Raw genomic sequence first — 26,148 nt, 5'->3', positions numbered from 1 at the left:
TAGTTTTTAATGAAAAAACACACGAAATATTAAGTAATATTCATTCTAAAAGAATGTAAAAGCAGTATATTTGATGTGAAGTAATGTGAGCCTTAAATATGTCAATAATTTATAGCAACATTGTGTTTCATTCTTTATTATTTTTTTGAGCAATGACGGTTTTAAAAAATCCAGGGATGATCAGTAAAAGTATAAAAGTGCTAAAAATATATATATTTGTATATACTTGTAACACTTAAATCTTCAGATCTAGTCGCCAATTTTAAGTTTGTATTTTTTTTTCTTTCCTCTTTTGTTTGTTTTAAGCACTTTTTGTTACAGAAAATGTTTTTAATGGCAAAAACACAAAATATTAAGTAACATTTTAGTTGAAAAATATTTAAAAGAGTAATATTTGATGTGAAGTAATTGGAGTCTTAAATATGTCAATTTTAATTTTTTATATATTTTTTCTTTCCTTTCTTTGTTTTTTTTAAGCCCTTTTTGTCACATAAAATGTAGTTTTTAATAGCAAAAACACAAAATGTTAAGTAATATTTTAGTTTAAAAATATTTAAAAGAGTAATATTCGATGTGAAGTAATTGGAGTCTTAAATATGTCAATTGTAATTTTTTATATATTTTTTTCTTTCCTTTCTTTGTTGTAAGCCCTTTTTGTCACAGAAAATGTAGTTTTTAATGGCAAAAACACAAAATGTTAAGTAATATTTTAGTTAAAAAATCATTTAAAAGAGTAATATTTGATGTGAAGTAATTGGAGCCTCAAATATGTCAATGATAAGTTTTATATATATTTTTTCCTTTCCTTTATGTCACAAAAAATGTATTTTTTTAATGGCAAAAACACAAAATATGAAGTAATATTTTACTCCAAAAACATTTAAAAGAGTAATATTTGATGTGAAGTAATTGTAGCCTTAAATATGTCAATTATAAGTTTTTATGTATATTTTTTATTCTTTCCTTTTTTTGTTTGTTTTAAGTCATTTTTGTCACAGAAAATTTAATTTTTAATGAAAAAAACAGAAAATATTAAGTAATATTTTACTCCAAAAATATTTAAAAGAGTAATATTTGATGTGAAGTAATTGGAGGCTTAAATATGTCAATTTTAAGTTTTATATTTTTTTTAAATTTCCTTTTTGTGTTTGTTTTAAGCCCTTTTTGTCACAGAAAATGTAGTTTTTAATAGCAAAAACACAAAATGTTAAGTAATATTTTAGTTGAAGAATATTTAAAAGAGTAATATTTGATGTGAAGTAATTGGAGTCTTAAATATGTCAATTATAATTTTTTATATATTTTTTTCTTTCCTTTCTTTTTTTGTTGTAAGCTCTTTTTGTAACAGAAATTTAGTTTTTAATGGCAAAAACACAAAATATTAAGTAATATTTTAGTTAAAAAATAATTTAAAAGAGTAATATTTGATGTGAAGTAATTGGAGCCTCAAATATGTCAATGATAAGTTTTATATATATTTTTTTTTTTCTTTCCTTTATGTCACAGAAAATTTAATTTTTAATGGCAAAAACACAAAATATTGAGTAATATTTTACTCCAAAAACATTTAAAAGAGTAATATTTGATGTGAAGTCATTTTAGCCTTAAATATGTCAATTATACGTTTTTATGTATATTTTTTATTCTTTCCTTTTTTTGTTTGTTTTAAGTCTTTTGTCACAGAAAATTTAATTTTTAATGACAAAAACACAAAATAGTAAGTAATATTTTACTCCAAAAATATTTAAAAGAGTAATATTTGATGTGAAGTAATTGGAGGCTTAAATATGTCAATTCTAAGTTTTATATTTTTATTTTATTTCCTTTTTGTGTTTGTTTTGAGCTCTTTTTGTCACAGAAAATGTAGTTTTTAATGGCAAAAACACAAAATATTAAGTAATATTTTAGTTAAAAATCATTTAAAAGAGTAATATTTGATGTGAAGTAATTGGAGTCTTAAATATGTCAATTATAATTTTTTATAAAAAAAATTGATTTCCTTTCTTTGTTTGTTTTAAGCTCTTTTTGTCACAGAAAATGTAGTTTTTAATGGCAAAAACACAAAATATTAAGTAATATTTTTAGTTAAAAATCATTTAAAAGAGTAATATTTGATGTGAAGTAATTGGAGCCTCAAATATGTCAATTATAAGTTTTATATATATTTTTTTCTTTCCTTTATGTCACAGAAAATTTATTTTTTAATGGCAAAAAGACAAAATATTAAGTAATATTTTACTCCAAAAACATTTAAAAGAGTAATATTTGATGTGAAGTAATTGTAGCCTTAAATATGTCAATTATAAGTTTTTATGTATATTTTTTTATTCTTTCCTTTTTTTGTTTGTTTTAAGTCCTTTTTGTCACAGAAAATTACATTTTTAATGAAAAAAACACAAAATATTAAGTAATATTTTACTCCAAAAATATTTAAAAGAGTAATATTTGATGTGAAGTAATTGGAGGCTTAAATATGTAAATTTTAAGTTTTATATATTTTTTTTACTTCCTTTTTGTGTTTGTTTTAAGCCCTTTTTGTCACAGAAAATGTAGTTTTTAATAGCAAAAACACAAAATGTTAAGTAATATTTTAGTTGAAAAATATTTAAAAGAGTAATATTTGATGTGAAGTAATTGGAGTCTTAAATATGTCAATTATAATTTTTTATATATATTTTTCTTTCCTTTGTTTGTTTGTTGTAAGCCCTTTTTGTCACAGAAAATGTAGTTTTTAATGGCAAAAACACAAAATATTAAGAAATATTTTAGTTAAAAAACATTTAAAAGAGTAATGTTTGATGTGAAGTAATTGGAGCCTCAAATATGTCAATGATAAGTTTTATATATATATATATATATATATATATATATATTTTTTTTTTTTTTAATTTTTTTTTCCTTTATGTCACAGAAAATGTCATTTTTAATGGCAAAAACACAAAATATTGAGTAATATTTTACTCCAAAAACATTTAAAAGAGTAATATTTGATGTGAATAATTGTAGCCGTAAATATGTCAATTATACTTTTTTATGTATATTTTTTATTCTTTCCTTTTTTTGTTTGTTTTAAGTCCTTTTTGTCACAGAAAATTATTTTTTTAATGAAAAAAACACAAAATATTAATTAATATTTTACTCCAAAAATATTTAAAAGAGTAATATTTTATGTGAAGTAATTGGAGGCTTAAATATGTCAATTTTAAGTTTTATATATATATTTTTTCCTTTTTTTAAATTTGTTTTAAACCCTTTTTGTCACAGAAAATATAGTTTTTAATGGCAAAAACACGAAATATTAAGTAATATTTCACAGAGTAATATAAAAATAGGTCAATAATTACTAACCTTGATTTTAATTATTTATTATTTTTGAGTAATGACAGTTTTTAAGGAAAAAAAAAACAGCCTGCATGGTGCTTTTGTATTATTAGAGTCAATATTGCATTTTTTTTCTTGTTACATTTCACCAGTTTGCTCTTTTATTCCACTTGATGTTTTTAATAATATTTTTAAGATATGTCGTTAAAACATGAACTGCGGGCTACACCGCCCCCTGCTGGACTGGAGCTGCTATTGCTTCTATCAGGCAGGCTCAGATCAATAGGAATATTGATTTTAGACGATTTGTTTTGTAAAACACGACTTTATTTCTGCACAACAGACATTTAAAAACCAACACAAACATGAAGATTCTTCTTTGCACCTTTGGAATGAACGTTGTACGATCAAATTGTTCTTAATATAAGAAAATATTTACACGACATTCTCCTCACACAAACAAAAAAAGTGTTGCGTAGCGTGTCAAAAGACGTGAACGTGGAAAATGTCAGCACGTTTTGCACCCTGCTAATAATTTCACTCCCGACAATTCAGGTTGTGCCAACATCGACGATAGAAAAAACGAGTCGAGCCAGCGAAGCAGCCAGCAGTTAGCTTAGCATGGCTTTAGCTTGAGCGCGAAGCATTGCCGCAAATTAGCTACGTTAGCGTGCTACATTAGCTTGCTATGCTAGCCGTGCTATGTTAGCCTGCGACGCTAGCGTCACGGGGAGGAGCGCCACTTTGGAGTCTCTGCTCTTCCAAGAAGGTTCTAGAAGCTCCCGAGGAACTGCAAGGAGAGCTCGTAGGCCAGGAACATGGTGGCGCTCATTGGGAAGCCTCGGATGGCGTTGACTGACGCACCGCGGAAGAACACCTGCGAGCAAACACACACACACACACATTAATGTTGCATGGAAGCAAGATGGTGACACCTAGCAGTTACAATAATTCATTAGGTAGTACGTTGAATGATGCGGACACGTTTGTTACTGGATACTTTCTACGATGCCTTGGAGACTTTGTACATGTAAGTAATATGTAACTATAATTATATGATGCTTGTTTACATTGACAAATGTCACCTTTTTATTGTTCAACGATTATTGCCTACGTCTAGCTTGTGTGCTGTTGTGTGCTTGGCTGTTGTGTAGCTGCTAGCTCCTGGTTGCCTTTTGAGTGTTTTTGGTTGCCTGTTAGGTATTCGTACTGAAGTGTACTCACTGTAGGGGTGTGAATTTTTGGGCACCTAAAGAGTTGATTCGACTCTAATTCCTGGGATGACGATCCGATTCAGAATCGATTCTCAATTCAAAAATGATTCTTGCAATGTATTATTTGGAATAAATATTCCAATGAAACTTTTTTTTTTCTAAAAACAGGTTACAGGATAGAAAAGCTCCTTCCTGTTGTATAGAGTTGATGTAAAAAATATTAAAAAAAATAAATAATAATAATAATAATATATATATATATATATATATATATATATATATATAGTATGTATGTATTTATATATTTACAGAGATTATAATATATTATTGTATATATATATTTTTAAATGTTTTTATTATATATCATGTAAATATTTAAAATTATATATATATATATATATACACATATATGTATATATATACATACATATATATATATATATATATATATACTGTATATACACATATATATATATATATACACACACATATATATATATATATATATATATATATATACATACATATATACATACATATGTACATATATATATAAACATATATATTTACACATATTTATATATATATATATATATATATATATATATATATATATATATATATATATGTATACAAACCCCGTTTCCATATGAGTTGGGAAATTGTGTTAGATGTAAATATAAACGGAATACAATGATTTGCAAATCCTTTTCAACCCATATTCAGTTGAATATGCTACAAAAGACAACATATTTGAGGTTCAAACTGATAAACATATTTTTTTTTGTTGCAAATAATCATTAACTTTAGAATTTGATGCCAGCAACACGTGACAAAGAAGTTGGGAAAGGTGGCAATAAATACTGATAAAGTTGAGGAATGCTCATCAAACACTTATTTGGAAAATCCCACAGGTGAACAGGCAAATTGGGAACAGGTGGGTGCCATGATTGGGTACAAAAGTAGATTCCATGAAATGCTCAGTCATTCACAAACAAGGATGGGGCGAGGGCCACCACTTTGTCAACAAATGCGTGAGCAAATTGTTGAACAGTTTAAGAAAAACCTTTCTCAACCAGCTATTGCAAGGAACTTAGGGATTTCACCATCTACGGCCCGTAATATCATCAAAGGGTTCAGAGAATCTGGAGAAATCACTGCACGTAAGCAGCTAAGCCCGTGACCTTCCATCCCTCAGGCTGTACTGCATCAACAAGCGACATCAGTGTGTAAAGGATATCACCACATGGGCTCAGGAACACTTCTGAAACCCACTGTCAGTAACTACAGTTGGTCGCTACATCTGTAAGTGCAAGTTAAAGCTCTCCTATGCAAGGCGAAAACCGTTTATCAACAACACCCAGAAACGCCGTCGGCTTCGCTGGGCCTGAGCTCATCTAAGATGGACTGATACAAAGTGGAAAAGTGTTCTGTGGTCTGACGAGTCCACATTTCAAATTGTTTTTGGAAATATATATATATATATATATATATATATATATATATAATGGATGTTTTTGTGCGTCACCTCTCACCTGCACTCCCTCCGTCTTGTAGCTGTGCAGGATGCAGTTGGCCACGCTTCTGTACTTCCTGTGCGGCCCAGCGTCCGCCTGCATGCGGCTCTTCACCACGTCGGAGGGTGTGGCCGTCACCCAGGAAATAGACCCTGGAGACGCAACACAGTGGTTTGTACACTTCCTGTCACATGACCGCCTGTCTAACACGAGCATGTTCTTAGCATGCTAACTTTTTTGTGCTAACAGTTAGTATGCTAACATTGGTATTCTAGCATGCTAACATTAGCATGCTAACTTATTTTATTTATTTGTTTCCGAAGTTGCAGCCAAACTCCCCAGAGTCAAATACTGTAACTTGGTGACATATGCTAACAGCTAGTATGCTAACATTGGTATTCTAGCATGCTAACATTAGCATGCACATTTTTATTTTATAATTATTTTTATTTTATTTTATTTATTTTTTTCCGAAGTTGCAGCCAAACACCCCAGAGTCAAAAACTGTAACTTGGTGACATATGCTAACAGTTAATATGCTAACATTGGTATTCCAGCATGCTAACATTAACATGCAAATTTTTATTTTATATTTATTTTAATTTTATTTTATTTTATTTTTTCCGAAGTTGCAGCCAAACACCCCAGAGTCAAATACTGTAACTTGGTGACATATGCTAACAGTTAGTATGCTAACATTGGTATTCCAACATGCTAACATTAGCATGCAAATTTTTATTTTATATTTATTTTTATTTTACTTTATTTTATTTTTTCCGAAGTTGCAGCCAAACACTCCAGAGTCAAATACTGTAACTTGTTGACATATGCTAACAGTTAGTATGCTAACATTGGTATTCTAGCATGCTAACATTAGCATGCAAATTTTTTTTTTAAATTTTATTATTATTATTTTTTTTTTTTTCTAAGTTGCAGCCAAACACCCCAGAGTCAAATACTGTAACTTGGTGACATATGCTAACAGTTAGTATGCTAACATTGGTATGCTAGCATGCTAACATTAGCATGCTAATTTTTTTTTTATTTATGTATTTTTTTTTGCCGAAGTTGCGGCCAAACACCCCAGAGTCAAATACTGTAACTTGGTGACATATGCTAACAGTTAGTGTGCTAAATTTGGTATTATAGCATACTAAAATTAGCATGCTACTTTTTTGGGGGGTTTCTTTGGCAGCCAAACACCCCAGAGTCATATAACTTGGTAGTCAACATTGTTAGCAAGATAACTTTAGCATGGAAGCATACTTGGACTTGTTGACGGTGTGTCAGGTCAGCTTGATTTATGTTTGGTAATATTGTGATAATTATTGTCAGGTGCTAAATGTGTACTTGGCGTAAACGGGATTAATCACTTTCACACCTGGTGTGAACACGACCGGGGTCCGAGCAGCTTTTTTTAAAGAGCGTGAAGGAGGTTGTGACCTGAGGTGGCCTCGTGTGGACTACGTGTGTTTAGGTGGTGCAAAGTCTGCTTTGGCGAGTGCTAAAGTAGGCCATGGTCTGGTTTTCATTGAGACAAAGTCAAATAGATCCCAGCTGAAAGCGCACGTGAGTGAGTCCACATGTGTCGGCCCCTCACTAAAAAGACTAACTCTGTCTGCTTCTCCATAAAAAAGCTACCTCAAACAAACCTGAATATAAAAATTAATGAGTAGCTCATTGAACAAGTACCTGAAGTCAAATATTTGGGCATAATCATAGACTATCAGCGGAATTTTAAAAGTCACATTAAGAAAATGTGTAAAACCCTGAAGGCTGTTTTAAGATTATAAGACACTGCTTAACACGTAGCTGTGCTTTTACTTTTATGAATTCAATGATTCTTTCACACATATCTTATGGCTTAACTACATGGTCCCAGGCACACCAGTCATCAATCAAGACCATTGAGTGTCTTTATAACCGCGCCTTGAAAGTTCTAGACAAGAAGAGTATACCATATCATCATTGCCAAATTTTAACCAAATACAATATTTTAGGTTTTATCAATTTTATTTTGTTACACACAGTCAAACTGGTTTTTAAATGCTTGGATAACTCTGCTCCCCAAATGCTCTGCAAGACAATTACAAGACTGCAAAGTGGTCCCAGATCTACCACCCGAGCAATGTCAAAAGGCAACTGTTGCGTTCCATTCTGTAGAACATATCTTGCCCAGACTGCCTTTTCAATAAAAGAACCACAACTTTGAAAGGACACTTTGAAAAGTAAAGCTGCACTTGTCACTTTCAAAAAAAAATAAAAAATTAAAGCTGCAAGCAGCAATGGACGGGACCGACTTTGAGGACTCATAAAATCCAAACCGGAGCAGTAATTAAAACTCTTTCATCAACTTTTAATCAGAAGCGTTCAATCTCTCTCCTGTGCTAATTTGAAGCCGACACGACAAACGCGCTCAGAGGAGATAATGTTTGAAAAAAGGTGACTGTTTTTACACAACTTTTGTTTTGAAGGGGGAATTGCAAACTTCAGACTGCCTTTTCAATAAAAGAACCACAACTATGGAACTCTTTACCGGACACTTTGAAAAGTAAAGCTGCACTTGTCACTTTCAAAAAAACAAACAAAATTAAAGCTGCAAGCAGCGATGGACGGGACCAACTTTGAGGGCTCATAAAATCCAAACCGGAGCAGTAATTAAAACTCTTTCATCAAATTTTAAGCAGAAGGGTTCAATCTCTCTCCTGTGCTAATTTGAAGCAGACACAACAAACGCGCTCAGAGGAGATAATGTTTGAAAAAAGGTGACTGTTTTTACACAACTTTTGTTTTGAAGGGGGAATTGCAAACTTCAGACTGCCTTTTCAATAAAAGAACCACAACTATGGAACTCTTTACCGGACACTTTGAAAAGTAAAGCTGCACTTGTCACTTTCAAAAAAACAAACAAAATTAAAGCTGCAAGCAGCGATGGACGGGACCAACTTTGAGGGCTCATAAAATCCAAACCGGAGCAGTAATTAAAACTCTTTCATCAAATTTTAAGCAGAAGGGTTCAATCTCTCTCCTGTGCTAATTTGAAGCCGACACAACAAACGCGCTCAGAGGAGATAATGTTTGAAAAAAGGTGACTGTTTTTACACAACTTTTTTTTGAAGGGGGAATTGCAAACTTCAGACTGCCTTTTCAATAAAAGAACCACAACTATGGAACTCTTTACCGGACACTTTGAAAAGTAAAGCTGCACTTGTCACTTTAAAAAAAAAAAAAAAAAAATTAAAGCTGCAAGCAGCAATGGACGGGACCGACTTTGAGGACTCATAAAATCCAAACCGGAGCAGTAATTAAAACTCTTTCATCAAATTTTAAGCAGAAGGGTTCAATCTCTCTCCTGTGCTAATTTGAAGCCGACACGACAAACGCGCTCAGAGGAGATAATGTTTGAAAAAAGGTGACAACTTTTGTTTTGAAGGGGGAATTGCAAACTTCCTGTTGATTTTTGCTGGGGGTTGTCAGTGTATGAAATATAGGTCTAAGTGAGACCTACATAGAGGTTTTTGTTTCATGTCTCTACATACTTGCCAACCCTCCCGGATTTTCCGGGAGACTTCCGAAATTCAGCGCCTCTCCCGAAAACCTCCCGGGACAAATTTTCTCCCGAAAATCTCCCGACATTCAGGCGGAGCTGGAGGCCACGCCCCTCCAGCTCCATGTGGACCTGAGTGACGTGTTCTCACGTCCGCTTTCCCACAATATAAACAGCATGCCTGCCCAATCACGTTATAACTGTAGAATGATCAAGGGCGAGTTCTTGGTTTCTTATGTAGGTTTATTGTTAGGCAGTTTCAACAACAGCAGTCACGTTTTCGTCTACCGTAAAGCAGTTCATCTGCCGTAAACAGCAATGTTGTGACACTCTTAAACAGGACAATACTGCCATCTACTGTACATGCATATGTGACAATAACATCTAGGGCTTTTAGAGAGTGCAGTGCACAACTGCCATACTATATATATATATATATATATATATATATATATATATATATATATATATATATATATATATATATAGGCTGATTGGCAACACTAAATTGGCCGTAGTGTGTGAATGTGAGTGTGAATGTTGTCTGTCTATCTGTGTTGGCCCTGCGATGAGATGGCGACTTGTCCAGGGTGTACCCCGCCTTCCGCCCGATTGTAGCTGAGATAGGCTCCAGCGCCCCCAGCGACCCCGAAGGGAATAAGCGGTAGAAAATGGATATATATATATATATATATATATATATATATATATATATATGTATATATATATATATTTATGTATATATATGTATAGCTAGAATTCACTGAAAGTCAAGTATTTCATATATATATATATATATATATATATATATATATATATATATATATATATATATATATATATATATATACACATATATATATATATATATATATATATATATATATATATATATATATATATATATATATAAATACTTGAGTATTTCTTATATATATATATATATATATATGTATATATATATATATATATGTATAGCTAGAATTCACTGAAAGTCAAGTATTTCATATATATATATATATATATATATATATATATATATATATATATATATATATATATATATATATATATGAAATACTTGAGTATATATATATATATGTATATATATATATATGAAATACTTGAGTATTTCTTATATATATATATATATATATATATATATATATATATATATATACACAGTATATATACAGTATATGAAATACTTGACTTGGTGAATTCTAGCTGTAAATATACTCCTCCCCTCTTAACCACGCCCCAGCCCCCAACCACGCCCCGCGCCCCACCCCCCACCTCCCGAAATCGGAGGTCTCAAGGTTGGCAAGTATCTGTCTCTACGACATTCCTACTGGGAGTTACAGGCAGTTTTTGTCCGTGTTTTCTTCCTAGGGGGCGCGAGAGCGCAATTTTGAGTTTTGGGGTTTGGTTTTTTGATTAGATCGCAATTTTCGCCAGTCCTGATGTGTGTGTCCAATTTGGTGAGTTTTGAAGCATGTTCAAGGGGGTCAAATTACAGCTCAAAGAGGCGGCGGTATAATAATAAAACGCTCGAAATACAATAGGGTCCCTAATTATGGCTCGTTGTGTTCCCATGTTTAGTTTTTACTATTTTACTATTTTACTACTATTTTTTTACTAATTGATTTTTATCTAGTCTGCACTTTGTCTGTGTTATTATTATCATTATTATCGACTCATTCTATTTTTTATTTTCCTATTTTAATGATGTTGGATCTGTGTTGTTGTTGTTGTTGTTGTTGTTGTTGTTGGGAACAAGCTTTGGCTACAAACACTATGATGCATACATTGCGTGCGTCATACCTGCCAGACCGCCTGCCAACCAAATGGCGCAAGGGTGCGGGTTGGAGGCGGCGTCGGGCCTCAGGAGGTCACAGAAGACGGTGTAAGGCAGGAAGTAGAGGACGTAACCCGGGACGTCCCTGAGCACCATGGCCCCGCCTCCGCGGTACAGCCCCTGGAGGCCCTCGGCCTGCAGGATGCTGCTGATGCAGTGCACGGGGCCCCGGTAGAGCGTCTGGCTGGACGAGTGCGCGACGCGCATCACCATGTTGCTCTCGCCGGAGACGCCACCGGCCAGCTGGAAATTCTCTGCCAAGAACAAAACACAACTTTGAGAACTTTCCGAGACTTAAATATCACAATGCTAACGTTAGCATGTTAGCATAATAACGGTAGCATGCTAAATGTTGGCACGTGTCAAGTACCAAGTTGTACGGCGGAAACAGACGGCTACAAAACCTTAGCTCGTGTAAACGACCAAATTGTATGACTCTGAGGTGTACGCTAATGTTAGCATGCTAACAGCTAGTATGCTTGAATACCAAGTTACATGACTACTGCTTCGAAATTGGGCTAAAATTGGTAGAATGCTATCATTAGCGTGCTAGCATGACAACATCAGCATGTGTCAAGTACTACGTTATAGGACCCTGAAGTGAACGGCGGCGGAATTAGCTTCAAAAGTTAGCATGTGTCAAGTTGTTTGGCTGAAACATACGGCTACAAAATTGGCTAAAAAACGTTAGCTCGTGTAAACCACCAACTATATTAAAGATTAAAGTACCAATGATTGTCACACAAACACTAGGTGTGGTGAAATTTGTCCTCTGCATTTGACCCATCCCCTTGTTCACCCCCTGGGAGGTGAGGGGAGCAGTGGGCAGCAGCGATGCCGCGCCCGGGAATCATTTTTGGTGATTTAACCCCCAATTCCAACCCTTGATGCTGAGTGCCAAGCAGGGCGGTAATGGGTCCCATTTTTATAGTCTTTGGTATAACTCGGCCGGGGTTTGAACTCACAACCTCCCGATCTCAGGGCGGACACTCTAACCACTAGGCCACTGTGACTCAGAGGTGTACGCCTATGTTAGCATGCTAACAGCTAGTATGCTTGAATACCAAGTTACATGACTCCAAGGTGTACGGCCTTGAAATTGGGCTTAAATTGATAGAATGCTAACATTAGCGTGCTAGCATGATAACATTAGCATATGTCAAGTACTAAGTTATAGGACCCTGAAGCGAATTAGCTTCAAAAGTTAGCATGTGTCAAGTTGTTTGGCTGAAACATACGGCTACAAAATTGGCTAAAAAATGTTAGCTAGTGTAAACGACCAACATATATGACTCAGAGGTGTATTGCTGAAAAATTGGCAAAAGATGTTGCATGCTAACAGCTAGTATGTTTTAAGTACCAAGTTACATGATTCCAAGGTTGTATTGAAATTGGGCTAAAATTGACAGGATGCTAACATTAGCATGCTAGCATGATGACATTAGCATGTGTCAAGTACTACGTTATATGGCTGAAACATACGGCTATAAAATTGGCTAAAAACGTTAGCTTGTGTAAACGACCAAATTATACGACTCTGAGGTGTATGGCTGTAAAATTGGGCTAAAATTGATAGAATGCTAACATTAACGTGCTAGCATGATAACATCAGAATGTGTCAAGTACTACGTTATAGGACCCTGAAGTGAACGGCGGCGGAATTAGCTTCAAAAGTTAGCATGTGTCAAGTTTTTTGGCTGAAACATACGGCTACAAAATTGGCTAAAAACATTAGCTCGTGTAAACGACCAAATTGTATGACTCAGAGGTGTACGCCAATGTTAGCATGCTAACAGCTAGTATGCTTGAATACCAAGTTACATGACTCCAAGGTGTACAGCCTTGAAATTGGGCTAAAATTGATAGAATGCTAACATTAGCGTGCTAGCATGATATCATTAGCATTGGTCAAGTACTACGTTATAGGACCCTGAAGTGAATTAGCTTCAAAAGTTAGCATGTGTCAAGTTGTTTGGCTGAAACATACGGCTACAAAACGTTAGCTAGTGTAAACGACCAACATATATGACTCAGAGGTGTATTGCTGAAAAATTGGCGAAAGATGTTGCATGCTAACAGCTAGTATGGTTTAAGTACCAAGTTACATGACTCCAAGGTGTACGGCTTTGAAATTGGGCTACAATTGATAGGATGCTAACATTCGCATGCTAGCATGATGACATTAGTATGTGTCAAGTACTACGTTATATGGCTGAAACATACGGCTATAAAATTGGCTAAAAATGTTAGCTTGTGTAAACGACCAAATTATACGACTCTGAGGTGTATGGCTGTAAAATTGGGCTAAAATTGATAGAATGCTAACATTAGCGTGCTAGCATGATAACATCAGCATGTGTCAAGTACTACGTTATAGGACCCTGAAGTGAACGGCGGCGCAATTAGCTTCAAAAGTTAGCATGTGTCAAGTTGTTTGGCTGAAACATACGGCTACAAAATTGGCTAAAAACATTAGCTCGTGTAAACGACCAAATTGTATGACTCAAAGGTGTACGCCAATGTTAGCATGCTAACAGCTAGTATGCTTGAATACCAAGTTACATGACTCCAAGATGTACGGCCTTGAAATTGGGCTTAAATTGATAGAATGCTAACATTAGCGTGCTAGCATGATAACATTAGCATATGTCAAGTACTACGTTATAGGACCCTGAAGCGAATTAGCTGCAAAAGTTAGCATGTGTCAAGTTGTTTGGCTGAAACATACGGCTACAAAATTGGCTAAAAAACGTTAGCTAGTGTAAACCACCAACATATATGACTCAGAGGTGTATTGCTGAAAAATTGGCAAAAGATGTTGCATGCTAACAGCTCGTATGTTTTAAGTACGAAGTTACATGACTCCAAGGTGTACTGCTTCGAAATTGGGCTAAAATTGATAGAATGCTAACATTAGCATGCTAGCATGATGACATTAGCATGTGTCAAGTACTACGTTATATGGCTGAAACATACGGCTATAAAATTGGCTAAAAACATTAGCTTGTGTAAACGACCAAATTATATGACTCTGAGGTGTATGGCTGTAAAATTGGGCTAAAATTGATAGAATGCTAACATTAGCGTGCTAGCATGATAACATCAGCATGTGTCAAGTACTACGTTATAGGACCCTGAAGTGAACGGCGGCGCAATTAGCTTCAAAAGTTAGCATGTGTCAAGTTGTTTGGCTGAAACATACGGCTACAAAATTGGCTAAAAACATTAGCTCGTGTAAACGACCAAATTGTATGACTCAAAGGTGTACGCCAATGTTAGCATGCTAACAGCTAGTATGCTTGAATACCAAGTTACATGACTCCAAGATGTACGGCCTTGAAATTGGGCTTAAATTGATAGAATGCTAACATTAGCGTGCTAGCATGATATCATTAGCATAGGTCAAGTACTACGTTATAGGACCTGAAGTGAATTAGCTTCAAAAGTTAGCATGTGTCAAGTTGTTTGGCTGAAACATACGGCTACAAAATTGGCTAAAAAAACGTTAGCTCGTGTGAACGACCAACTTATAGGACTCGGAGGTGTATGGCATGCTAATTTTAGCATGCTAACATTAGCATGCTAACAGCTAGTATGTTTTAAGTACCAAGTTACATGAGTCCAAAGTGTACTACCTGGGTAGTCATGGGTACTACCTGGGTACTCACGGGTACCAAAGATACTTAGGTACTTATGGATACTAGCTGGGTACTCATGTGTACTACATGGGTACTCACGGGTACCAAAGGTACTTAGGTACATATGGGTACCATGGATACCTGAGTACTTATGGGTGGTATGGTTACCTGGGTACTTATATGTACTACCTGGTTACTTATGGTTACTATGATTACCTGGGTAATTATATATACTACCTGGGTACTTATGGGTACTACAGTTATATGGGTATTAATGGGCACTGTGGGCACCTCGGTACTTATGGATACCATGGTACCTGGATATTTATGGGTACTTTGGTTACCTGGGTGTTTATGAGTACTATGGCTACCTGGGTACTTTGGGTAATTATGGGTACCTATGGAGACATGGGTACTATAGTTACTTATGGGTTTTTATGGGTACATGGGTACTTATGGGTACTTATGGGTACAAGGTTATTTATGGAACCTCATGGGTACCATGGATACCTGAGTACTTATGAGTGGTATGGTTACCCGGGTACTTATAAGTACTATGGTTACCTAGGTACTTATATGTACTACATGGGTACTTATGGGTACTACAGTTACTTGGGTATTTATGGGTACTATGGTTACCTGGGGGCAATGGTTACCTAGGTATTTATCTTTAGTATGATTACCTGGGTACTTATAAGTACTATGGTTAGTTGTGTACTTATATATACCACCTGGGTACTTATGGGTACTACGGCTACCTGGGCACTTATGGATGCTATGGTTACCTGGGTACTTATGAGTACTATGGTTACCTGAGTACAATGGTTACTACGATTACCTGGGTACTTATAAGTACAATAGGTACTAATGGGTACTTATATGTACTACCTGGTTACTATGATTACCTGGGTAATTATATATACTACCTGGGTACTTATGGGTACTACAGTTACCTGGGTACTTATGGGTACTACATTTACCTGGGTACTTATGGGTACTATGGTTACCTGGGGGAAATGGTTACCTCGGTATTTATGTTTAGTATGATTACCTGGGTACTTATAAGTACTATGGTTACTTGTGTACTTATATATACTACCTGGGTACTTATGGGTACTACGGATACCTGGGCACTTATGGGTACTATGGTTACCTGGGTACTTATGAGTTCTATGGTTACCTGAGTACAATGGTTACTACGATTACCTGGGTACTTATAAGTACTATGGGTACTAATGGGTACTTATATGTACTACCTGGTTACTATGATTACCTGAGTAATTATATATACTACCTGGGTACTTATGGGCGCTGTGGGTACCTGGGTACTTATGGATACCATGGTACCTGGATATTTATGGGTACTTTGGTTACCTGGGTGTTTATGAGTACTATGGCTACCTGGGTACTTTGGGTAATTATGGGTACCTATGGACACATGGGTACTATAGTTACTTATGGGTTTTTATGGGTACCGATGGGTTCTTATGGGTACTTATAGGTACAAGGGTTTTTATAGATACTCATGGGTACTAATGGTTACTTATGGGTACTCTGGGTACCTGGGTAAAAATGGGTGCAATGGTTTCCTGTATCCTGCGTTTACTTATGGGTATTTATAGGTACTATAGGTACTTATTTGGACTATGGTTAACTGGATTCTCATGGGTACTATGTGTACCCGGGTACTATGGTGACCTGGGTACTTAAATGGTAATGTGCGTACTGTGTGTACCTGGGTACTTATGGGTACTATGCGGAGTACTTACAAGTACTATGGTTATCTGGGTACTTATAGGTACTATGGTTACCTGGGTATTTATGGGCACTATGGTGACCTGCCTCATTCCTGTGAGAATCCTGCATGTGACCGAAGCATTAAGAAGTGGAACTATCCAGGACGAGCTGCAGTGTGCTCAAACATCTGTGAGCAGATAATACCGCACCATCTCTTTCTCTATCGGACTTATCAGGGTCAGGGTTCGATTGACACCTGATTAGCCTTTGACCTGTGACACCTGCGTCGGCCATGACAGTGGGCGGTGAGGTCACGTGATCATTTACCCGTCAGCAGCGGCGTCTGCGTCTGCATCTGCAGCCGGATCTTCACCAGGTCCACGGGGGCGCCCACGCCCACCGACACCAGTCCGGTCAGCATGCTGGCCACGGTCAGGTCCAGCTTGCTGCAGGCGTGGCGCCCGTCGCCATAGCGATACTTGCTGATGAACCTCTGAGCGTTACTGAAGAAGCCAAAGACGAGAGAGTTGTAGGCTGCGATGGTGGCCACGGGGAATGACATGCCTTTAAAGAAGCCTGCCACCTGGATCACACACACACATGCGGACACGCTTGTTACTGGACACGTTCTAATACGCTTCTGCCTTGGAGACTTTGTATGTGTGAGTAATATGTAGCTATAATTATATAATACTTGTTTATGTTGGCAAATGTCACCTTTTATTGTTCAATGATTATTACCTATGTCTAGCTTGTGTGCTATTGTGTGCTTAGCTGTTGTGTAGCTGCTCATAGTAGACTATAGCCGAGCATGTTTACCTTTTTGTAAATGACTTTAGTACAATAGAATAAAGCGTGTGTTTATTGGAGGACATTTAGATGTTAACTGACATCTTTGTACAAGTAAACACTCTGCTTGTATCGCACATGATATCACACACAAGTAAACACTCTGCCTGTATCGCACATGATATCACAGACAAGTGAACACGCTGCAGGACTGCTTGTATCGCACATGATATCACAGACAAGTAAACACTGCAGGACTGCTTGTTTCACACATGATATCACACACAAGTAAACACTCTGCCGTACTGCTTGTATCGCACATGATATCACACACAAGTGAACACTCTGCCTGTATCGCACATGATATCACACACAAGTAATCACTCTGCCTGTATCGCACATGATATCACACACAAGTAAACACGCTGCAGGACTGATTGTATCGCACATGATATCACACACATGTCAACACTCTGCAGGACTGCTTGTATCGCACATGATGTCACACAGAAGTAAACACGCTGCAGGACTGCTTGTATCACACGTGATATCACACACATGTCAACACTCTGCAGGACTGCTTGTATCGCACATGATATCACACACAAGAAAACACGTTGCAGGATTGCTTGTATCTTACATGATACCACACAAGTTAACATGCTGAAGGACCGCTTGTATCGCACATGATATCACACACAAGTAAACACGCTGCAAGACTGCTTGTATCGCACATGATGTCAAACACAAGTAAATATTATACAGGACTGCTTGTATCGCACATGATATCATACACAAGTCAACACTATGCAGGACTGCTTGTATCACACATGATATCACACACAAGTAAACACGCTGCAGGACTGATTGTATCGCACATGATATCACACACATGTCAACACTCTGCAGGACTGCTTGTATCGCACATGATGTCACACAGAAGTAAACACGCTGCAGGACTGCTTGTATCACACGTGATATCACACACATGTCAACACTCTGCAGGACTGCTTGTATCACACATGTTATCACACACAGTTAAACATGCTGCAAGACTGCTTGTATCGCACATGATATCACACAGAAGTAAACACGCTGCAGGACTGCTTGTATCGCACGTGATATCACACATATGTCAACACTTTGCAGGACTGCTTGTATCTTACATGATACCACACAAGTTAACACGCTGAAGGACTGCTTGTATCGCACATGATATCACACACAAGTAAACACGCTGCAAGACTGCTTGTATCGCACATGATGTCAAACACAAGTAAATATTATACAGGACTGCTTGTATCGCACATGATATCATACACAAGTCAACACTATGCAGGACTGCTTGTATCACACATGATATCACACACAAGTAAACACTCTGCAGGACTGCTTCTATCGCACATGATATCACACACAAGTGAACATGCTGCAGGACTGCTTGTATCACACATGATATCACACACAAGTAAACACTCTGCAGGACTGCTTATATCGCACATGATATCACACACAAGTGAACACGCTGCAGGACTGCTTGTTTCACACATGATATCACACACACAAGTAAACACTCTACCGGACTGCTTGTACCGCACATGATATCACACACAAGTAAACACTCTGCAAGACTGCTTGTTTCACACATGATATCACACACACAAGTAAACACTCTGCCGGACTGCTGGTATCGCACATGATATCACACACAAGTTAACACTCTGCTTGTATCGCACATGTTGTGAGTGAGGAGATGATATTTACCGTCTCCTTCCTGTAGATGCTGAGCATGCAGTGGGTCATGTTCTGGTAACCTTTGCCTGCCTGAAGTCGTGTCTGCATGAAGACCACAACGCGTCACAGTACTGATATTTGATGTACTTTCTGATATATTTATTGATACGTTTATCTATTCACCTTCACCGTGTCCAAAGGATGCCCCACCACCACACTGGACGCCCCTGCACACATGACCATATAAGGAAACTAATAATGATATTCATATCACATGACCATATAAGGAAACTAATAATACTATTCATATCACATGACCATATAAGGAAACTAATAATAATATTCACATGACATTACATGACCATATAATGAAACTAATAATGATATACATATGACATCACATGACCTTATAAGGAAAATAATAATAATAATACTCATACCAAATCACATGACCATATAGAGAAAGTAGTATTAATAATACTTATATGATGTCACATAGCCATATAAGGACACTATTAATAATATTCCTAATGACATCACATGACCATATAAGGAAACTAATAACAATATACGTATGACGTCACATCAACATATAAAGAAACAAATAATAATATTCATGAAACTAATAATGATATTCATATCACATGACCATATAAGGAAACTAATGATATTCATATCACATGACTATATAAGGAAACTAATAATGATATTCATATCACATGACCATATAAACAAACTAATAATGGTATCCATATGACATCAGATGACCATATAAGGGAACTAATAATAATATTCACATGTCATCACATGACCATATAAGGAAACTAATAATAATATTCACATGACATTAAATGACCATATAAGGAAACTAATAATGATATACACATGACATCACATGACCTTATAAGGAAAATAATATTACTCATACTAAATCACATGACCATATATGGAAAGTAGTATTAATAATACTTATATGAGATCACACAACCATATAAGGACGCTAATAATAATATTCCTAATGACATCACATGACCATATAAGGAAACTAATAATAATATACATATGACATCACATCAACATATAAGGAAACAAATAATAATATTAACTTTAATATGACATCACATGACCATATAATGAAACTAATAATGCTATTCATATCACATGACTATATAAGGAAACTAATTATATTTATATCACATGACCATATAAGCAAACTAATAATGATATACATATGACATCACATGACCATATAAGGAAACTAATAATAATAATAATAATACTCATACCAAATCACATGACCATATAGGGAAAGTAGTATTATTAATACTTATATGATGTCACATAACCATATAAGGAAACTAATAATGCTATTCACATCACATGACCATGAACAAAATGTAAAAGCAACATTTTAAAACATTTACACATTGTATAGACAACTAACAACAACGGATACACAACTAATGATAAATATCTAATGATACACAATTTATGATACATGTTCAATGATACACAACTAACAATACACAACTCATGATATACAACTAATGATACCTATTTAATGATACACAACTAACAATAATACACAGCTAACAATACACAACTAATGATACCTATTTATTGATACACAAATAACAATACACAACAAATCATACACGACATATGATACATGTTCAATGATACACAACTAACAATACACAACTAATGATACACGACTAATGCTCCTTCTATAATACAGTTACAATAAAATGTTACAGTCTGCAACAATTATGAAGCACTTCTGAACAATATGTGTGTGTGTGTGCGTGCGTGCGTGTGTACGCACGTACGTGTGTGTGTGTGTGTGTTGGTGTGTCTGGGGGGATGCCGTGGTCACAAATAAATTAACAAACAAAAATCAACAAATAACTTTTGAGAACGTTGGGGGTCCTCTCACTCTCACCACAAACACACACACACACACACACACACACACACTTGTATATACACACACACACAAGCACACACACACACACTTGCATATACACACACCTGCATGCACAGCCATACAAAAGTATGCATGCACTCAAACCCAAACATGCACACGCACACTCACTCACATGCACAGACACACACAGCCATACAAACACACACACACACACACACACAAACATTGGGAGTGTAGTTGTGCACGCTCACCTCCAATCCATCCAGCCATGAAGTCGTTCAAGTGAAAGTTGTTGACAGCCATCTTTATCTGTGTTTGTTGACAAACACACACACAGCAGCACGTGCAGACACACACAGTCTTTACTTTGTTGTTCTCAAATGAAAGTGTGCGACTGCCAGGCTGTCCACAAATCTTTGATTGCTGCCTTGCCAGGCCAGCAGCCTATCACATCCTGAGGCCAGCTTCTGTGGACCAATCACAGCTCATATGCAAATGAGCTAAAACAACAAAATACACAATCTGATGATCGATTATAGATTTTTGGTGTAAGCATTTATTATTTTGTACAAATATTAGGCTTTTATGTTCTTATTTAATTTTAAATATGTATATTTATGTTCTTGTTGAACTTTAAGTATTACACTTTTGAACATGTCCTGTCTAGCAAATCATGTTGTTGATGATGATGATCAACAATGGAGGTGGAGAGCACAGCGGGGCCAGCCCTGAGCCGCCCCTCTCAAGTCGGCCATAGCAGGACCGCCCAGCATGCGGTCCCCCTGCAGGGACCCGGACGATGGAGATGGAACACTCAGCAACTGCCCCGCTGGAGCCTACCCCTGAGGAAGGGAAAACAAACAACAACAAACCACAAACACGCCGACACACAAGGCCACTGCCCCAGCAGCTGGCCACCGCCCCAGCAGCTGCCCGCACCGCAACACCGCGGCATGCCACACGCCACACCGAGGTGCCACAGCAGACACCGCGCGGGGACTAGACCCAGAAGGCCCCAAACAAGCCGGGCATCCAAAAGCGGGTGGACGGCGGGTCCCAGGGGACCCAGACAAGGAGCCCAACCGCAACAGCATGAGACGCCAATCCCTGTGAGGCAAGCAGGCTAGGAGGGCGATCCAAAAATAATACAAAATATGAATACAATCTAATAAATACATACATAAGCCGGCAGAGCAGCGATCCAGCCCCTTGAACCTAACGTCTACCGAGAATCGGCCGATCCATTCCCCTCCCACTGATATGGCTGCGCTCCCCCCCCAAGGGACAACCCCCAACAAGCCTGCACCCAGACGACAACGGCACAACATCGTGCGGGAAGGTTGGCACGGCAGAGTGGAGAGGTAGGACCGAGCCGACAACCGACAAGCCAAACAACATGACGACAAACGAAGCCGGCAAGTCAGCCGACTCCAACGGCCACTATGCGCATGCGCCACCACGGACAACAATAGCAGCCACCCCCTCGCACCGGACTCAGCAGGTTTGAACGCTCGTACCACAAACAAACGGCAACAAAACCATGGAGACCAGCCTGCGCTCGCCAGCCCAAACACCAATATCCAAACAAGAGATATCAATGCCACCCCAGACAACAACGGCACGACATCGTGCGCGAAGGTTGGTGTGGCAGAGTGGAGAGGTAGGACCGAGCCGACAACCGACAAGCCAAACAACATGACGACAAACGAAGCCGGCAAGTCAGCCGACTCCAACGACCACTATGCTCATGCGCCACCACGGACAACAATAGCAGCCACCCCCTCGCACCGGACTCAGCAGGGTTGTACGCCCGTACCACAAACAAAAAGCAGCAAAGAGAACCACTGCAAAACCCCCGACAGCCAGCACCACTGCACCACATCGAAATGACCGGAGAACCGTGACTGACAACCACACGCCGACAAAACCATGGAGACCAGCCTGCGCTCGCCAGCCCAAACACCAATATCCAAACAAGAGATATCAATGCCACCCCAGACAACAATGGCACAACATCGTGCGCGGAGGTTGGCGCGGCAGAGTGGAGAGGTAGGACCAAGCCGACAACCGACAAGCCAAACAACATGACGACAAACAAAGCCGGCAAGTCAGCCGACTCCAACGGCCACTATGCGCATGCGCCACCACGGACAACAATAGCAGCCACCCCCTCGCACCGGACTCGGCAGGTTTGAACGCCCGTACCACAAACAAACGGCAGCAAAGAGAACCACTGCGAAACCCCCGACAGCCAGCACCACTGCACCACATCGAAATGACCGGAAAACCGTGACTGACAACCACACGCCGACAAAACCATGGAGACCAGCCTGCGCTCGCCAGCCCAAACACCAATATCCAAACAAGAGATATCAATGCCACCCCAGACAACAACGGCACAACAACGGCACAACATCGTGCGGGAAGGTTGGCGCGGCAGAGTGGAGAGGTAGGACCGAGCCGACAACCGACAAGCCAAACAACATGACGACAAACGAAGCCGGCAAGTCAGCCGACTCCAACGGCCACTATGCGCATGCGCCACCACGGACAACAATAGCAGCCACCCCCTCGCACCGGACTCAGCAGGTTTGAACGCTCGTACCACAAACAAACGGCAGCAAAGAGAACCACTGCGAAACCCCCGACAGCCAGCACCACTGCACCACATCGAAATGACCAGAAAACCGTGACTGACAACCACACGCCGACAAAACCATGGAGACCAGCCTGCGCTCGCCAGCCCAAACACCAATATCCAAACAAGAGATATCAATGCCACCCCAGACAACAACGGCACAACATTGTTCGCGAAGGTTGGCGCGGCAGAGTGGAGAGGTAGGACCGAGCCGACAACCGACAAGCCAAACAACATGACGACAAACGAAGCCGGCAAGTCAGCCGACTCCAACGACCACTATGCGCATGCGCCACCACGGACAACAATAGCAGCCACCCCCTCGCACCGGACTCAGCAGGGTTGTACGCCCGTACCACAAACAAACGGCAGCAAAGAGAACCACTGCAAAATCCCCGACAGCCAGCACCACTGCACCACATCGAAACGACCGGAAAACCGTGACTGACAACCACACGCCGACAAAACCATGGAGACCAGCATGCGCTCGCCAGCCCAAACACCAATATCCAAACAAGAGATATCAATGCCACCCCAGACAACAATGGCACAACATCGTGCGCGAACGTTGGCGCGGCAGAGTGGAGAGGTAGGACCGAGCCAACAACTGACAAGCCAAACAACATGACGACAAACAAAGCCGGCAAGTCAGCCGACTCCAACGACCCCTATGCTCATGCGCCACCACGGACAACAATAGCAGCCACCCCCTCGCACCGGACTCAGCAAGGTTGAACGCCCGTACCACAAATAAACGGCAGCAAAGAGAACCACTGCAAAACCCCCGACAGCCAGCACCACTGCACCACATCGAAATGACCGGAAAACCGTAACTGACAACCGCTCGCCAGCCCAAACACCAATATCCAAACAAAAGATATCAATACCACCTCTCACCAAAAAACTCCACTCCCCAATCCAAACTCACACAAACAAACAACCGAGCCACAGCACCCACACCAAATAAAAAGGCTGTGCTGCCCCCACACGGACCCATTGATACAAACCCCACAGCGCCAAGCCGAAACAGACGGACATGGACCCCACCTAACAGGAAGCGAACTCGCGCAACAACACTAAACTAGAGGTGAAACAACCCAACACTCAATCCAAATCCATCAGGAAAAAAAACCAATCACTTCAAAACGTCAGAAAAAAAAACGGAAGAAGACTAATACACCCAAACTGCCGTGGTTTGGTGGCCTACCAATCCTGTGTTGGGACGCTGATGGTGTGAGGGTGAGGCGGGCTCTGTTTGTGGGTGGAGTTTTCGCCTTGGTGAGATCACGGCCGGGGGAAATGGGTTCTGTCTCTGCTGAGGAGGGGGTTAGGGACCCTCAAATATACGTGGCCGAGGCAATGGTGTAGCGTCGGGATGGAGTTGTGGTCGCAGTTGTCATTGGGGTTGTAGTGTTGTTAGGTATACTCAGGGGGTAGCTGTGCCCGAGTCGGGGTCTTTTAGCCGGGCTGTGTTTTTTTGAATGACTGTGTTGAATGGCCGCGCCGTAGGCTTTCTTGGCGGAGGGATTATCGGGTGTTTACAGGGGCCGTGGTGTTTTTGCGACACCATTGATAGTATAGCACCGCTAGAGCTAAAAAAAAAAAAGCCCTTAAAAGGCGTACCCCCTGGTTCACAGAAGAAACTAGAGCTTTTAAACTATCATGTAGAAAGATGGAACGCAAATAGCGTGCGACTAAACTTGAGGTTTTCCATCAAGCATGGAGGGATAGTTTAATAACTTAAAAATGCATGTTTACCTTAGCTAAAGCTAATTACTACTCCAATCTCATCCGCCTCAACAAAAATGATCCTAAATATTTGTTCAGTACAGGAGCATCGCTAACCCAACAAGGGACTCCTCCCAGTAGCTCCACCCACTCGGCAGATGACTTTATGAATTTCTTTAATAAGAACATTTAACTCATTAGAAAGGAGATTAAAGACAACACGTCCCAGCTACAACTGGGTTCTATTAACACCGATACAAATGTATATACGACGGATACTGCCCTCCAAAATAGTCTCTCTCTTTTTGATGAAATAACATTAGAGGAACTCCTGCGACGTATAAATGGGATAAAACAAATAACATGTTTGCTTGACCCACTTCCTGGGAAACTTATCAAGGATCTGTTTGTAATATTAGGTCCATCAGTGCTAAATATTATAAACGTATCACTTTCCTCTGGCACTGTTCCCCTAGCATTCAAAAAAGTGGTTATGCATC

General features: G+C 38.6%; 1 protein-coding gene and 1 long non-coding RNA gene across 2 annotated transcripts; one reads left to right on the top strand and one right to left on the bottom strand.

The window, feature by feature from the left end:
* Nucleotides 1-3,731: 3,731 nt before the first annotated feature.
* slc25a48 (solute carrier family 25 member 48) lies at nt 3,732-21,693 on the bottom strand. The gene is made up of 7 exons (XM_061976567.1): nt 21,534-21,693; nt 19,539-19,582; nt 19,386-19,457; nt 17,160-17,415; nt 11,424-11,711; nt 6,071-6,204; nt 3,732-4,198 (listed from the first exon to the last, which is right to left on the bottom strand). The coding sequence occupies exons 1-7, from the start codon at nt 21,583-21,585 to the stop codon at nt 4,094-4,096; spliced, it is 951 nt and encodes a 316-aa protein (XP_061832551.1). The 5' UTR covers nt 21,586-21,693; the 3' UTR covers nt 3,732-4,093.
* LOC140679466 (uncharacterized) lies at nt 6,074-17,706 on the top strand. The gene is made up of 2 exons (XR_012050886.1): nt 6,074-6,223; nt 16,894-17,706. It is a non-coding gene; the product is annotated as an uncharacterized lncRNA (long non-coding RNA).
* Nucleotides 21,694-26,148: the final 4,455 nt, after the last annotated feature.

This window comes from Nerophis lumbriciformis, linkage group LG16, assembly GCF_033978685.3.
Source record: "Nerophis lumbriciformis linkage group LG16, RoL_Nlum_v2.1, whole genome shotgun sequence".
NCBI classification, from domain to species: Eukaryota; Metazoa; Chordata; class Actinopteri; order Syngnathiformes; family Syngnathidae; genus Nerophis; species Nerophis lumbriciformis.
This window is presented reverse-complemented; position numbering and strand designations above follow the sequence as displayed.

Excerpts from the sequence above, each read along its gene's own strand:
- slc25a48 (XM_061976567.1), bottom strand. The coding sequence starts at position 21,585 with ATGGCTGTCAACAACTTTCACTTGAACGACTTCATGGCTGGATGGATT. Across the intron at positions 19,583-21,533 it reads CATGGCTGGATGGATTGGAG|GGGCGTCCAGTGTGGTGGTG; the intron begins GTGAGCGTGCAC and ends TCATGTGTGCAG. Across the intron at positions 4,199-6,070 it reads ACAAGACGGAGGGAGTGCAG|GTGTTCTTCCGCGGTGCGTC; the intron begins GTGAGAGGTGAC and ends GTTTGCTCGCAG.